This window comes from Mirounga angustirostris, unplaced genomic scaffold (genome assembly GCF_029215605.1).
Source record: "Mirounga angustirostris isolate CCGP_5_RB_7025 unplaced genomic scaffold, mMirAng1.0.hap1 SCAF_13, whole genome shotgun sequence".
Taxonomy (NCBI): domain Eukaryota; kingdom Metazoa; phylum Chordata; class Mammalia; order Carnivora; family Phocidae; genus Mirounga; species Mirounga angustirostris.
The window spans coordinates 64,254,274-64,270,442 of record NW_026991721.1 but is presented as its reverse complement, the minus strand read 5'-3'; the positions used below and the strand labels follow the sequence as shown (position 1 = coordinate 64,270,442).

Here is a 16,169-nt window from a genome sequence, read left to right as displayed (position 1 = left end):
TCAGAATACAAAGCAAATAGTTCAAGAATCCTGATTTGTTAAAACTGGAACTTTCTCAAAGTATTCCAACTATCTCAGAATAATCTAGGGTGCTTATTTAAAACAAAATGCAATTTATCCAACCAGTATTTTGGGAAGTAATGCCTCAGAACCCGTATTTTTAACAACTATCCCCAAATGACTTTTTTTTTTTTTTTAAGATTTTATTTATTTATTTGACAGAGACACAGCGAGAAAGGGAACACAAGCAGGGGGAGAGTGAGAGGGAGAAGCAGAGTTCCCCACTGAGCAGGGAGCCCGATGCGGGGCTCAATCCCAGGACCCTGGGATCATGACCTGAGCTGAAGGCAGATGATTAACGACTGAGCCACCCACGTGCCCCCACCAAATGACTTTTAAAGAAATAAAAATTTGAGAATCACTACTCTAGACAGACAGTGTAATGATGAGCAGCTTTAGGGCGCCTGGGTGGCTCAGTTGGTTAAGCGACTGCCTTTGGCTCAGGTCATGATCCTGGAGTCCTGAGATCGAGTCCCGCATCGGGCTCCCTGCTCGGCAGGGAGCCTGCTTCTCCCTCTGACCCTCCCCCCTCTCATGTGCTCTCTCTCTCTCTCATTCTCTCTGTCTCAAATAAATAAATAAAATCTTTAAAAAAAAAAATGATGAGCAGCTTTATTATCTCCTATTATCTGAAATAGAAGATAATTTTGCATTCTCTTTTATTTCTGGTACTTGACTGCCAAAAGTTCTATTAATATAAATGATCCTAAATACCAAACATGACCAGCTTTTACTGGTATTTCCAAAACAAACACACTGGTAAGCCTGTACAAATGTTCAACTATGAGGAAATTATCTACATTTTAATTACAAAATATAGTAAATAGAATATTACAGATCACATTACGACAAAATTTGCAATGTAATGTTATGGTTTTCTTTTTATACTAAATACCTGCATATAATATTTAAAACCATCTCTATTTTGAAGTTCTAAAAGCAGAGGTTCTGTAGTCGCACCTAGAAGTACCAGCTGTGCAACTGAAGGCTTCTCAGAACCCAGGTTCCACTTCTTTTAACATGAATAAAACACTATCGACTGCAAACGTTTGCTGTGAGATCAAATGTTATATACAAGTATCCAGATTATATTTAGGCAAGTAACCAATCTTACATGTAAAGAAATAAACCTTTACATAAATAAAGCAATTTCACTGCTCAATAAATTGAAAAAATTCAAGCATCTAAGTTTAATAATGTTCAGAAAAAAGTTAACAGGAATATTAAAATCACATGATTAGTTTCAAACATATGATTAGATTAAACTAAAAGATGACACAGTAGGTGTCTGTTTCAAAATGGAAGTATCCCTCACAGTCTATCCTAATCCAAAAACATATAATGGAAACATTCCTTTCCAAACAAAGTCAACTTCAGAAATTTAAGAATAAATTCAAAATAGAAAATTACCAAAGAGAAAAGTCTTCCTTCAAAATACAATAGTCAATATTTTTTACTTTATTATGAAATAGTGGCAGTAACAATATAGTGAAAACAACGACTTGAGGGAAAGAAAAACCACATTATTGTCCTATTTCTGTTAACTAGTGACCTTGCTCTGGGTCTCAGTTTTCTAATCCATAAAATGAGGTGATTAGGCTTGAGATCTCTCAGATTACTCAGGGTCTAACACCCTGTGATTTTATGAAAATACAACCACCACAGTAATAATAATAAGTCTTACCTGTTTCTGATTTATTCAAAATAGATGAATAGGAGTAGTTTTGGCTGACATAATCACTGGTAGAGCCCACAGAACCTTCTCTTGGAAGTGGACCTATAAATCGGTCATGGGCACTATCATCCCCGGCACTGGAATCCTCCTAAAATGCAGCATAACCAATATTTACTGGTTGCTGAAACAATGGGGGAAAAAAAAAACAAAACCAAAACACATACTAATTGCTGAGGCAATGAAAAAAACAAGGCATTACTATTACCACCAAGACATTTAAAGGAATGTACACCCTCACCATTTCCTATAGGAAGGCTCAAAAGATGCCCAATGTAAAACACTTTGGAGAGGTGCTCATGTCTCCTTTCAAAGTTCTTACTTTTGCAATTTCCCTTAATTCTCTTTCAAATTTTGTTTATATGAGAGGAGAAAGTTCCATTGTGAACTCTTTGATGACAGGGTCTGTCATTCATTTTTACACCATCCTTGCCAAGTAGACGTGGCAGGTAGGGCACACTTAAGTATTGGATAAAATGGATCGTTTCCTACTGTCTCTAATAAGAAACTTCCTATTAATGAGGAAGATGTCAAAAAGGATTCAGGGATATAAAATTAGCTTAAGCAATTAAGACCGAGCTGAAGAGTAATTACTATGCATTTTAAAACATGAATTCCCAAACCACAGATCTAGAGTTCCCTAAATTAATAACTAATTTATATTTCAATGTCATTCAGATTAATCAAGATCTTCTCATGATGTCATAAAAAAATGATGAGATGGAGCATCTTCTAGTACTGCTTCAGTATGGATGTTCTGTGTTTAATTATTGTCTACTGTCCAGACAGCTATTCTAATTCACAAGAGACTTCTACATGAAAAGCATCAAATAGAAGAATTTCTGTGAGTGAAGTTACATTGAAAGAAGGATTCTGAAAAAGTCCCTAACCTCTGTGAGCCTTAGTCTCCTCAGCCTGTAAAACAACAAGGTAAAGCAGACCAGGTTTTCTCGATCTTTTTTAGGAAGGACCCTCAAATTGGGAGTTACTGGATTAGACGACCTCTAGGGCCACTGGACCAGACAGGAAAGCCTACTGAAATATGAACTTAGGCAAATACTACAAGAATAGAAATAAAGCACGTAACTTGAAAAACTGGAATAGTTATTCCAGAAAGAGGGGGGTGGGAGCAAAAATGTCAGAATAGAGAATTCTGGGGGTCTGTGCCTACCCTAAAATACAGAAAAATCTAGGCATAACTGCCAAGGACTTACAACAACCAAGCAAATGCTTAACCAAAGGAAGGCCACTGAAACGCAGTAGATCTCTGTGGTGTTTTAACTTATCCTAGATCTACCCCATCCCTGTCATGGTGATAGTTTTGAAGATGGCAACCCCTATTTCCAGCGCAGCAACAGACTATATACACAAGCAACAGTGCTATGGATGTCCACTGTTACCATGTTAACATATACACTTATAAAAAGCCAACATAAAATAGAAAAATAATTTATTATACATAAATCACAAATTATATCTCTCCTCCTTCCTTTGGAATACTGCTTCCCAACAGTGACAGTACACAAAAATTATGAATACGAGGCTTCTAAATAGTTTACCAGCAGTATTTGAGGCTGTTCACCATCTTTATCTGTCAAATGCAGAAAGTTCTTCTTTCCTGGCTCAAAATTAGCATCAAGAAGTGACTTGTCACTGGTATGGTCCAGTGGAGCCTATGGGCATAAAATAAAATATCTCAGATTATGAGAAACATTAATTATAATAATAAAATAAAACAAGTAATACATAAATGAATCTACAATTCTCAGGCTCAAACACTATTTTTTTTAAATAAAGATTCTGGTAAATTCTGTTAATCTAGACTTGGAATTAACTCATTTACTCATGTATTAGGATGGCTAAGCCCAGTGACAGTGCATATACTGACAGTTATCCCAGATGTGCACATTTCCCAACATCTAAAAAAAAAAACTGGAGAGAAAAAAGGTGAAGAAGTAATGTTAAGTACTACGCAAAAAAATAATTATAAACATCTAGGTTTCTATGTCCTCTAAAATGTATTTGCTAACAATCATTTCACATAAATAACTGTAAAAACATGTTTTGATATATGAATGAGAGTTCCCTGATAAGCAACACACTAAGCAGCCCAACCAAACCAATTATGTAATATACCAAAATGGTCACTTTCAGAAAGACTCCTTGAGGAACAGCCTGCCCTAGGTAAATGATAAGCTATTTAAAGTCCACTGCCAGGATCCAGAGGACCCTAGAGACAGAAGTCATCACTCCTCTGAGAATCAAACATCTCAGATACGTAGTCTCTACCTAACTCTTTGATTTGGTAAGGCAATTTCTTTCTGCTCCACTCCTGGTGGTGGATGAGAGATGGAGCCCTATGTGCTCCAAGTCTACTGCAGGGACTCACCCACACGCTAGTCCACTGCTGAGAAAAACGAGAGATGAAATGAACACCCCATTCTTTTGCTTTAAAATCATTCTGTTATACTAAAGAATGTTTTAATGCTTCCGAGATATGAGGAATGCCTCCTTCGGGGACTTATTTTATGGAAATGCCTTTCTTAGGAACTTAACATTATATATTAAAAAAACGTGTAAATACTAACGACAAAAAAACAAAAAAAACCCTAACTGTAAAAAATGTTGCCACTTGCTATTTGTGTGACTTTGGGCAAGTTAACTCCATTTCCCCATGACTCAGTTTCTTTACCTATGACATGAGGCTGTACTAGAACCTACCTCGTACAGTGGTTATTAAGGACTAAATGAAGTTATACTTGTATAGAACCTCATACCAGAACAATACTAAGCACATAGTAAGTTTAAAATAAGTGTTAAGTAAATAAAATAACAAACACATGATCCCTCTTAACTGGCTCACATCTAGAAATCCATGAGAAAAATGGGATATAGAAAATGAGAAGCTGGGAGGTGGGGGAGGGGGCAACTGGATGATGGACATTAAGGAGGGCACATGATGTAATGAGCACTGGGTATTATACAGGACTGATGAATCACTGAAATCTAATAATATACTATATTGTAATTAATTGAATTTAAATTAAAAAAGAAAATCAGAAGTGAAGAGAAGTCACATGAGAGGAAAGGTATGTTTGGGTCCTTTACATTCTGATAAGAAATCAGATAATATAGCAGGAATACATAGGTGTTTTACCTCAACAAATGTATGTATCTATGTGTATGAGGTGGTGGGTAGCTAAATGGGTTAGGTTTTCACAAAGCATATATGCAGCACTGTGCAGTAAGCAGGTGAAAGAGTATACTTACAGAAATGTACAATAAGCAAATAAATATACAGAAGTCAAGTACTTGAGAACAGTCATAGCTAAAGAAAGAGAAATAGGTAATCCTGATATAGAGCTATTCTTTTTAAAGATTTTATTTATTTGAGCATGAGTGGGGAGAGAGGCAGAGGGAGAGGGAGAAGCAGACTCCCCGCTGAGCAGGGAGCTCGATGTGGGGCTCGATCCCAGGACCCTGGCATCATGACCTGAGACGAAGGCACATATTAACCGACTGAGCTACCCAGGCGCACCATGACATAGATCTATTTAACCATAAATGTTAATTTATTTATTTTTTATTTTTTATTTTTTTAATTTAATTTTATTTTTTATTTATTTGCGAGAAAGAGAATGAGAGACAGAGAGCATGAGAGGGGAGTGCGTCAGAGGGAGAAACAGACTCCCTGCTGAGCAGGGAGCCTGATGTGGGACTCGATCCCGGGACTCCAGGATCATGACCTGAGCCGAAGGCAGTCGCTTAACCAACTGAGCCACCCAGGCGCCCCATAAATGTTAATTTAAAACACATCTTTGAAGTGCCTAGGGAGACTATCTATGGAGGATGCAAAATTAATACTATGAGGTCCCAGCCACCAAAATACACGCATTCTACCACATGGAAAAGACACAAATGAGTAACTATAATAAAAGAATGCTATGATAAGTGGCACAGCAGAAGAAACAGTACCACTGGGGGACAAAGAGATTACTTTTAAAGTGGCATGAAGAAACATCATGTAAGGTTTCTTAAAAGTAAAAAATAAATAAGACTCGGGGAGACATACATGACAATATAGAACTATCCTTTAAAAAAGAGGCAGGGGTGCCTGGGTGACTCAGTCGTTAAGCGCCTGCCTTCAGCTCAGGTCATGATCCCGGGGTCCTGGGATCAAGCCCTGCATCGGGCTCCCTGCTCACCGAGAAGCCTGCTTCTCCCTCTTCCACTCCCCCTGCTTGTGTTCCCTCTCTCGCTGTCTCTCTCTCTGTCAATAAATAAAATCTTTAAAAAAAAAAAAAAAAAAGAGGCAACATTAGAAGTTACATGGTGATGTAACAGGGAGTATTCAAAGTTTGAGATTAAATATTATTTCTCTTTGCATATTCTGTTGGACTACCAATTTTACTAATCAATTTCAGAGGGGGGAAAAGTTGGTTAATGTAAAGCATTAGTTCCACATTTTAAAAATGTAAATATATTATGGAATAGAAAGCAAAATATCATGGATTTTAAGGGCAAATCATGCAACATCAAACATCTGTGATTCTTCCCTAGACCCAATTAAAACTCTGCCCTCTAAATATCACAGAGGTAATACACATTCAATTTCATTTCCCATCAGAGGTATTTTCCTGGAAAACTTACGAGTAGCAATGACATAGGACAGAAAAAGGTAATATAAGCAAAAACATGGAGATAGAAAAGCATGGAAATTTGTGTTAAGAAAATAAGTTAGTCCAGTATCTGTGAGTTGAGATTACAAAAGTCTTAAAGGACCCACTGTAGTTTGTCTACAAGCTTGCTAACCTAAGGAATCTGATTTTTAATTTCTGGGTAGTGAGTACTCATGAAAGGCTTTTGAACTGGAAGGTGACCTAAGAGCTACAATTTAAGATGACTGGGAACAATTCCAACAGTAATATGCAGGGTAATTTGGACAGAGAGACAGGAAATAAAAAATACTCTTTCCAGTACTATTCTAATAGTGCAGATGAGATCCAACTCAATGGTGTCCTTTGCCACTCTCCCATGCAAAAGTGATCAATGCCTTCTCTTTGCACTCAGAACAAACTTACAATATAGTATTTCAAACATATTAATGAAATTATTTGTCAGTACAATCGTTTCTACAACAGGACTGTGAGATCTCTGACACAAAAGTCATGATACCACCAACCTTCTTGATCATGTGCCTACCACTGTATCTGGTACATAATCTCTATTAACATGACTGTATATCCTTCCTTTCCTTTTTCTTTCTATATAAATTTTTCTCTTTTCTAAAAATTAGATTATAAAATACACATGATTCCATATCCTGCTTTTTCTGCTTAAAAATATAAGATGAACAGGGGCACCTGGGTAGCTCAGTCGGTTAACCGTGTAACTCTTGATTTCGGCTCAGGTTATGATCTCAGGGTCAAGAGATCAAGCCCCATGAATGGCTCTGCACTGAGTCTGCTTGAGATTCTCTCCCTGTCTGCCTTTCCCTCCACTCATGCACGTGCTCTCCCACTCTCTCTCCCAAATAAATAAATCTTAAAATATACATATATTATACATTTACATATATCACATATATGATGAATAACATTCCATGCAGTAAATGTTGGAAAATTTTCCATAGTTGACACAATATGCTAGTCCTCTTACATGAGCAAAAAAACTGATAAAATGTCCTTATACGAACTTTAGGATAAGCAAATGCTGAATCTGGAATGAAGGCAAAGGGATGAAGAAGGATCCAATTATTGAGTTGCACCTAGGCTCTTAAATTATTCATTATAGTTTTGCTTATGATATTAAAAAAGTTTCCAGGATTTAATATATTCATTAATAACAACAATAATAATGACTATCATATTATTAGCAGCTTAAGAGAACATGCTTTAAGTCTAAGGTTTTACCATATCAGCAGTATTGATTCCATTTCCCCACACTAAATCAAAGGTTCCATTTATGTAGCCTACTTTGTTGGCCACATCTTCAAAGAGCTTCCTGAGTGGAGTAGAAGCTGGTAAATTTAAAGTGATCCGTTCATTCACTGTCTTTGAATTAGTAGTATCCTGTATTATACATAAAACTCTAGGTTCTTCAGCAGCATTTTCTATCTGAAATTAAAACAAACATTATTTATCTTTAAAGAAAAACAAAACAATTACAATTAGCCATATTTTCTATGATTAAATATAAAAATATCCCTCAAAATATTATTTTCTCCTAGCTAGTATTACTGTTTGGTTATGTCTGAAATACACTGGATGTATTTTGACATGGATATGTCAAACACAGAAAGTACCATATGTGCTTGTTTTGGAAAAACTGTGGCGTATTTAAGAATCAACATTCTTGTGGGTATTTGCTTTCACTGTACATCAATGGTCAACAAGCCATGAAGACAGTATACTTGAGTCATTTTCAGCTGAAAATAATAAAATCTGATCCTTAAAAATGTATCATTACCACACTAGCACAGTCAAATCAAGCACTTCTGGATTTCCTGAAGAAACAGAAAGGGAACTGAGAGGATTATCTCAACTTGCAAATCCCTAACTAAGGGACACAGGCAACCAGGCCTCCTGATCTTTATGCTACCGTACCTATAGACATGTCTAAAGGCCCCATTTATCAATGTGTTGGGAGCTGACAAGCTTATTTAAACAGATCAGTCAGCAGAGGCAGGTAAGGAAAAGCAAGGGAAAAAAACTTTTCAATTACCAATGTAGAAGGAAGTTAGGGTCACAAATTCTCCTTCCTTCTTTTTCATCTAGCAGTAACTCAGTAATTATCAAGACAAAAAGTTCTCAAAGGGACTTTCTCAGAGAGGCTCTGCCCTCCCTTCCAAGCTGTTGAAGGACACTGCTTTTCTTTTCAACTTTCCACAGTGGTAGCAGGCTGCATCAGATACTTGAATGCAAAAAATTCTTTCCCTCTTTCTCCTTAATGTCAAACTCTATGAATGGCACCATTATCCACTGACTTTTGCTGAAACTAAAGTTCTGAGCATCTTCCTCATCTCCTTCCTCTTCTTCACCTCACACAATCACCAAAATTCTATCAATTCCACCTTTCTTGAATATTTCTTGAGCCATCCCCTTTCTCTTTATTCCTGCCCGCAGCAATCAAAATCTTACACAAGATTATGGCAATAGCTTCATGAGAAGTTTAACATTTTCTAATCTTATCTTCCTTCAGTCCAGAATAACACACAAATCTGATTACATAAATCTCTTGCTTTCCCTCAAAAATCAAGTGCAGCAGTCATTTAACTGGGGTTATGTCTCACCATCCCCATAATAGGCTTTACAGAAATATGAACTGTACAACCTGTGCTGTATACAATAATTTATTTCTTTCCTTCTCTTTTACAATAGTATCAACTCCAGCCTTTTGTTGCTTCTATATAACCCATTTTTAAATATAATTATCATTGACTAGTGCTGAAGACAGGATAGCCCCAAGGTTTTTTTGTTTGGTGGAGTAATACAATTATAATTTGTTTCTGCTATATATAATTTTGGGTTTGTAAGAGATTATTTAAATTAAGATTAATCCAAGTAGTTTAGGACAGAAATAAATTTCTATAAAAGAAGTATAATGTTTAAAACAGATTGGCTACCATGATATTTCAGATAAATCAAAATATTTAATTACAAATAATAATCATTTAAAAATGAAAAGAAGGAAAATACATTTCTATAAAATAAACAGGATAACAAAAAAGAGCATTACTAATATGCTTCTCAGGAGAAAAAAAGCCTTCACCTAAAAACTTAAGGTGTTATATCAACACATGTAATTAACTGTTTTACACCTTTTAATCCCAAACTGAGAAACATAAAGTGGACCTTTTTAAACTCTGGTTTATAGTAAAAGAATGAACAATTCAAAATAAATTTCAAATACAAAAGATCCACTTTCATAGTTTCAACAGTATACTTCAGAAGTAGATTCAAGTTTTCCAGATATAAAATACCAAAGGGCCAGATTTTAAACCCTCGGATGGCTGGAATTGATGGTGCAAGGAAGATTACCTCACCAAAGAACTCAGAAATCTGAAGTGTTGATTTACATCAGAATACATCAGTATACATCAGAATGGTGATGTAGCAACATCATATGGCCAGATATTAGCTGTTCCTCGTTCTTTCCCCAAATATATCAGCACAAAGTATAGGCACTCCTATACCTCCTCTCTTTCCACCCAAAAATGTGGGGAAATTATCCCCAAAGAAATCTCATCTGAAAACTAAATGTACCACAGTAAACACAAAATTTAATCTCATGTGTGCCTTTTATTCTTTTGAATGAAAATGGCTTTCTTTTCTGTATACTGCATATAAATAATTTTTTAATAGGAGGTGTAAAAGGAAAAAGTGGAAACCATCTGTAATGCCCTAACACACAGATACAATTAACATTGTGGAGCACATCCTTCCAAATATTTTGCCCACATACACACACACGCGCACATATACATGCACACTCTCGAACACACACACTGGGTTAGAATATACATGCTGTTTTGTCATTTCTTTCTTTACTTATAAATATATCATGTAATCTTTTCCTGTCAAAGTTGTTCTAACTTTTCATTTTTAACAGCTGAATGGTATTTTATTACATGGATTAATAATAATTTGTTCTATCAGTTCCATTTTATTGGCTCAAGCAGACTTTATTACACTTTGGTAATAATACTGTGATGAACACCTACATACAACTTTGTGCACTTTTCCATTTCCTTAAAATTCCTACAAGCAGAATTTCTGGGCCAATCACATTTTATTCTTGAATTCAATTCTAAAATAACTGAAACAAACAAAAAGCTCTGCTCTTCTTTAAGGCTCTAAGCTAGCCACTTACAAATCTTAATTACTTAAGATTACTTAAATTACTTAAGTTACTTAAATACTCTACATTCTGGCCCATTATTTCAAATTTAATCTAATATATGGCTATCATCCATGGGCTACATTTAAATTTTTCATAGCACTACTGCCAACACTAATCCCACACTCATATGTAGTCTCTCTCCTCCCCCGCCATGTCCCCCCAATCTGGGAACTAATAAGAAAAAAATTTTTCTTTCAATTCTCAGATATCATCAATAAGTATAACAATAACTTTACAACAGTTTTCCAAGAAAGAAGAAAAAAAAAACTCTACAAGGTTATATTAAACATGCAGATTTACAAAACATTTAAATGTAAAAGGTGTTTCTTAGAATTAGGAAAATAGGGTAGCTACCTTTCTTCTTTTCTTTGGAGCTCTGCCCCTGGCTGATCCCATTTACGCCCAAAGGAAAAAGCAGTATCACCTTGAGGTAAATGATAAATGGCTACAAATTCCTTGCCACTCAATTTCTTTTTCCTTTTCCCATGAATCTGGACGGGCCTAGTGACCAGCCAGGACCAACAGAATGTACTACAAGTGACACTGTGTGATTTAAGGCAGGACCTTAAAAAATCAGCAGCTTCTGCTTTTGTACCTCTTGGAAGATTCCCTCTTATGAGTTAAAAAAAAAAAAAAAATCCACTTACCCTGGGACCACCATGCTACAGGGAAGCCCTAACAATCCACACAGAGAGAAATCGGCCACTTAGTGGAGCACTGGAATGCCTAATAATGGAGAAAAGCCTTCTTGGACATTCTATCCAAAGCCACCCACCAGCTAAATGCAGCCAAGTAATGATCCTCAATGATGCCACATGGAGCACAGAAACTAACCAGCTGAGCCCTTGCCCAAATCCCATCCCTCTGAATTATGAACAAATAAACTAGTTGTCCTAAGCCACTAAGTTTTCGTGTAGGCTGTTCCAAAGCAAAAGATAATAAAAATACAGTTAGGCACATTGAAACATACTTGAGCACTAGCTGGAAAGGATGTTGTAATGGTAGTGTTGGTAGTAGGAGGGAGGGTGTCCATTTAAATACTACACCCGACATTAAGGTAAGGCATCTGAGGATATGTCATAATTTAGGGAACAGAGCACAATTTTTGAGTTCAAAGAGCTTTATGATGAATAAGGGAAAATGAGAGGAAATAAATGCAGAGTTTTAGAAAAGCCCAAAGCATGTTCCACTTGGGAAAATATTTAATATATCTTAGGTGTGCTATTACAGGGGCACAAAGTTCCCTACACAGAAAATCTAGCCAGTTAAAAAAAAGACATAAAATATAAAATTAAAACTATTTATTTTATGGACAACTCATAGCAATATTACACTTGTGAGAATAAGGGGAAAGTCAACAGCAGTTACAATAACACTGTGCATGCTGAGAGAGTGTTCTGTCTGTGCCTATCTATGCTCACTGCAGAAACAAAGCTAGATTTCCTAACAAAGTCTGAAGAAAGAATCCCTGAAAAGAGTAAAAAAAATTACACCACAGTCTTATTTATAAAAGATAAAACATAGTGGGATAAAAACACTCTAAACATATTTTCTTCCAAAGATAGGTTCGCTGCTAGGGACATCCTGTAGAGGTCGACATGAGATAGTTCTGAGGGGTCGCAGAGCCTGCTTGAAGGCATGTTCACCTCTTAAGTCATGTCATCTCCTTTTCTTGACATTCCTAATAGTTCTAAATTCAATCTGCGTTCTCTGAAATTAACACCATAATTTTTGTTTCATAAAAGACACTTCCTAGGTAGGCGTTTCTTATTTAAAAGGCAAGGTGTATAATTGATGGCATATATTCAGAATGGTATTAGCATGTAGAAAACAATATCAACCCAAATTCAAAGTTACCAAGATTCAGATTTTTTTAAGAAAAAAAATTAATATAAAAACTTTTAAAACATTACAAAGGGACCTCTTTACCTCTAAATTTAATAGTCAACCCATTTTCTTTTAAGACCGCCTTCTTTTCAATGTTATTACAAAGATTAACATTATGGTTGCAAACTTACACGTACGCACAAAGGTCTATCTGCTTCTTGTACAGGAGCTGCTATGAGCTAAAAAGACAGGCCTTACTTATTAGCACATTACCCTTCTGGGCATCCACAGTTAATACTGGCATAGGTTAAAAAAGAGAACTAAAGAATGTGAATATTTTTGCTGAATGAAATTTGTTAAATTTATCAACGCCATTCAGATTTGCATTTTTACTTTAACAAGTGACAATAACTGGGGCAGTGATGGAGGCCCTAACTTATATTTTTAAAAAATTTATTTTTAAGATCCTCCCTCCACTCCATTCTACTACCTCCCCCCGCCCAGCAAACTCCACAATGTTATATGATGTTTTCCTAAGTGGTCTCTTGCCACAGATCACTTAGAGAAGGCAAGAGATTAAAGGAAGCACCCTGAAGAAAGAACTATAGAGTTCAAGGGACCCGAGGAAAATGAGGTATTAAGTAAAAGTTAGAATGGGATGGTACATCACAAGAAAGTTTAGGTTTATAGTGCATTCAGGCTGCTGGAAAAGTAATAGTTTTAATTATTCAAATAAGATTTCTGGGATTTGACTCTGTAAATTATTAAATGATTTCGTCCCAGCACTATTAATACTTCAGAAAATGAAATATATCTGTATAAAAAACAGACAACCATACCATAAAGTCAAAACAAAGGGTTCTATAGTTGTTATATGTTTTCCCCCTCACTCACATGTTAAAAACAAGGGACTATCTAGACACATATTCAGTTAAGGTGGCTTTCTTCTTATTAAAACCAGGTAGAAATAAGATAAGCCAAACAAGCACAAAACTTAAGACATGCCTTGTTATTAAATAAAAATGCTAACATGCTGTTACTTGTTCTGCTGATTATCATACTAAAGCAATTACATCAGCAGTCTACCTGTAAAAATTTCTTCTTCATTTCATCAAAGATATTTTGTCTGCATCTCCAAAACACATCCTATGGTATATAAGAACAAAATGAATTACAAATTATTTCTTTAAAATAAAGAAGACCGTGAAATGAGAACAATGAAGCTAAAGACATTTTTGCAACAAAATACGTATTAAAGTAGTACACCAGCTAGGATTTCATTCATAAATTACATTCGTAATTTTTACCTTAGTCCTCAATTACTCTTGTAAGGTTACTGAAAACCTGTGCCACAGTGATAAAGATTAACATTAGCACGGAAAAATACCAACCACATTTTAACAAAGAGTAGTAGCTTTAGAATTAGGTGTAAATCAAATGTTCTAAGCCACATAATATTTTTTCCAGTTTTACTGAGATATAATTAACATCTAACATTATAATAATTTAAAGTGTACAACATAAGGATCTGATCTATGCATACACTGCAAAATGATTACCCAATTAGTTTAGTTAACACCCATCATTCCACACAGTGACAATGTTTTTCTCCTAGTGATGACAACTTTTAAGATCTACTCTCTTGGCAGCTTTCAAACACACAGTGCAGTAATGCTACTGTAGTCACACGCTGCACAAGACATCCCCAGCACTTGCTTATCTCACAACTGGGAGTCTGTGCATTTGGACCACCTTCACCTATTTCCTCTACCCTCTTCCTCTGACAACCACCAATTTGTTTCCATGAGCTCTTTTTTTTAGATTCCACATGTAAGTGAGATCAGACAGTATTTGTCTTCCTCTTCCTAAGTCACATAATATTTAGAGTCCATTAAAGGAATTTTGTGGGGAAACCTAGAAATCTCTGATTTAGGTGGTTTATAAATTTGGATTTTTTCACATGATAAATAATCTTCAAGTAAGGCTGCTTAACACTACTACCTACAGCTATTTTCTTTCAATGTAAATCTTTTCCTTATTATGAGACAAGCTTATTTTTCCAATTAAGGAAATATAGAAATATGCAAAAGGAAAAAAAAGATGAAGAGATAATCTCCTGAAAAATCTCGGTTTTACATCATTTCACACTTTTTCTGTACAAATCTTGTTTTCCCTCACCTTAATTAATAAAAAGACAGACCAATGTATTATTTCAAAGGGTGGTTTTTATTACTCACAGTGACTTGTACGCTATTCTCTATCAATAAAAAAATTTACATTATTTGCTTTTATAATAGAAATACATTATAATAGCAGTACATAATTTTTAACAAGCAACTCTAAAATAACCCCTATAGCAACTGTTAACAATTTGATATACATCCTATCAGATCCCTCTCCATTCTATGCAAATATTATGGAGATTGTTAATTATTAACCAAATAAGATCATTCTGTACACCAACATTTGAATTCTGCTCCAAAAGTGTTTTTAGTAAATGAAATGTTTAGTTTTTAGTTTCTACATAGTCTTCCACTACAAAGGAAACCATAATTTATTTAATCAATTGGCTATTAATGGGCATTTAGACACCTTCACATTTCCACTACAGCTTTGCTTATCTGTACAATTTTTTTCCTAAAGATAATTTTCCAAAGAAAGAATTATTAGATCAAAAGCGATATACTTGTTTTTAGGATTTTTAATACATGGTGTCAAAAGGCTATCTCTTCCACAAATAAAAACTGAACTACAACTATCTGTCAACTACTAGGTGCTCAGAAAATAGCAGTAAACAAAGCCCTGCCCTCAAGGAGCTGCCATTTTACAGTGGGAACTCAACCATAAACAAATCTAAGCCATCAGGTATCCACCAACCTCAGAGTCTGCATTTCTGTCCATTCTACCTGGAATGTTCTTCCTTACTTCCTTTGCTCAAATACCATTGTGGTGGCTTCAAAGTATGTCCACAGATTCTTTGACATGCCTCCCAGCAAGAACAGGAGTCTAATTCCAGTCCCTTAATTATGGGTCAGCCTTAGTGACTTCCTGTGATATACAACATGACTTTCAAGACCAGGGTAGAAAGGGCAATACAGTTTCTTCCTGGCTCTCTCTCAGATGCTTGCCCTTGGAACACAGCCACTATGCTGTGTGAGAGCCAAGCAGCCACACAGAAAGGTCATGTGTAGATGTTCTAGCCACAGCCCAAATGAGATCCCAGCTGGCAACCAGCATGAACCATCATACATGTGAGGAAATACTCAGATGATTCCAGTCCCCAGCCTTTCAGCTGCCCAGGTGATGCCTAGCTGAGCAGAAATGAGCTGTCCCAGCCCAGCCTTTCCTAAATTGCGTATCCATGAACAAAAGTCACTAAGTTTGGGGGCAGGCTGTTATAGAGCAAAAGATAATCAGAACAGTCAATTTCTCAATCTGGTCTTTTTTTCATCATCCTTTTAAAATTACAATCCTCTTGATAGTTTACATCTCCCTTCCTTTCTCCAGGTTTCCCCACAGTACTTTTGGCCACTTGATATATTTGTTTATATTTTACTTGTTTATTGTCTATCTCCAGGAAACTTCTACTATGAGCCAAGATGAAGTAACAGACTGGATTTACCCTCCCCATCTTAAACAACTAAAAAAC

At 35.8% G+C, this 16,169-nt stretch overlaps 1 protein-coding gene across 4 annotated transcripts in view; it reads right to left on the bottom strand.

The window, feature by feature from the left end:
• The window catches only part of USP47 (ubiquitin specific peptidase 47), a 110,591-nt gene that overhangs the window by 59,417 nt on the left and 35,005 nt on the right, over positions 1–16,169 (bottom strand). For 2 of the 4 annotated variants that reach the window (XM_045894130.3, XM_045894129.3), the window contains exons 2-5: positions 13,607–13,666; positions 7,705–7,908; positions 3,352–3,465; positions 1,745–1,883 (exon numbers count right to left, since the gene is read on the bottom strand). In XM_045894130.3, coding sequence (XP_045750086.1) covers positions 1,745–1,883; positions 3,352–3,465; positions 7,705–7,908; positions 13,607–13,666 — 517 coding nt within the window. The remainder of the gene's footprint in view (positions 1–1,744; positions 1,884–3,351; positions 3,466–7,704; positions 7,909–13,606; positions 13,667–16,169) is intronic. The other 2 variants (XM_045894131.3, XM_064577099.1) reach the window with 2 other exon arrangements.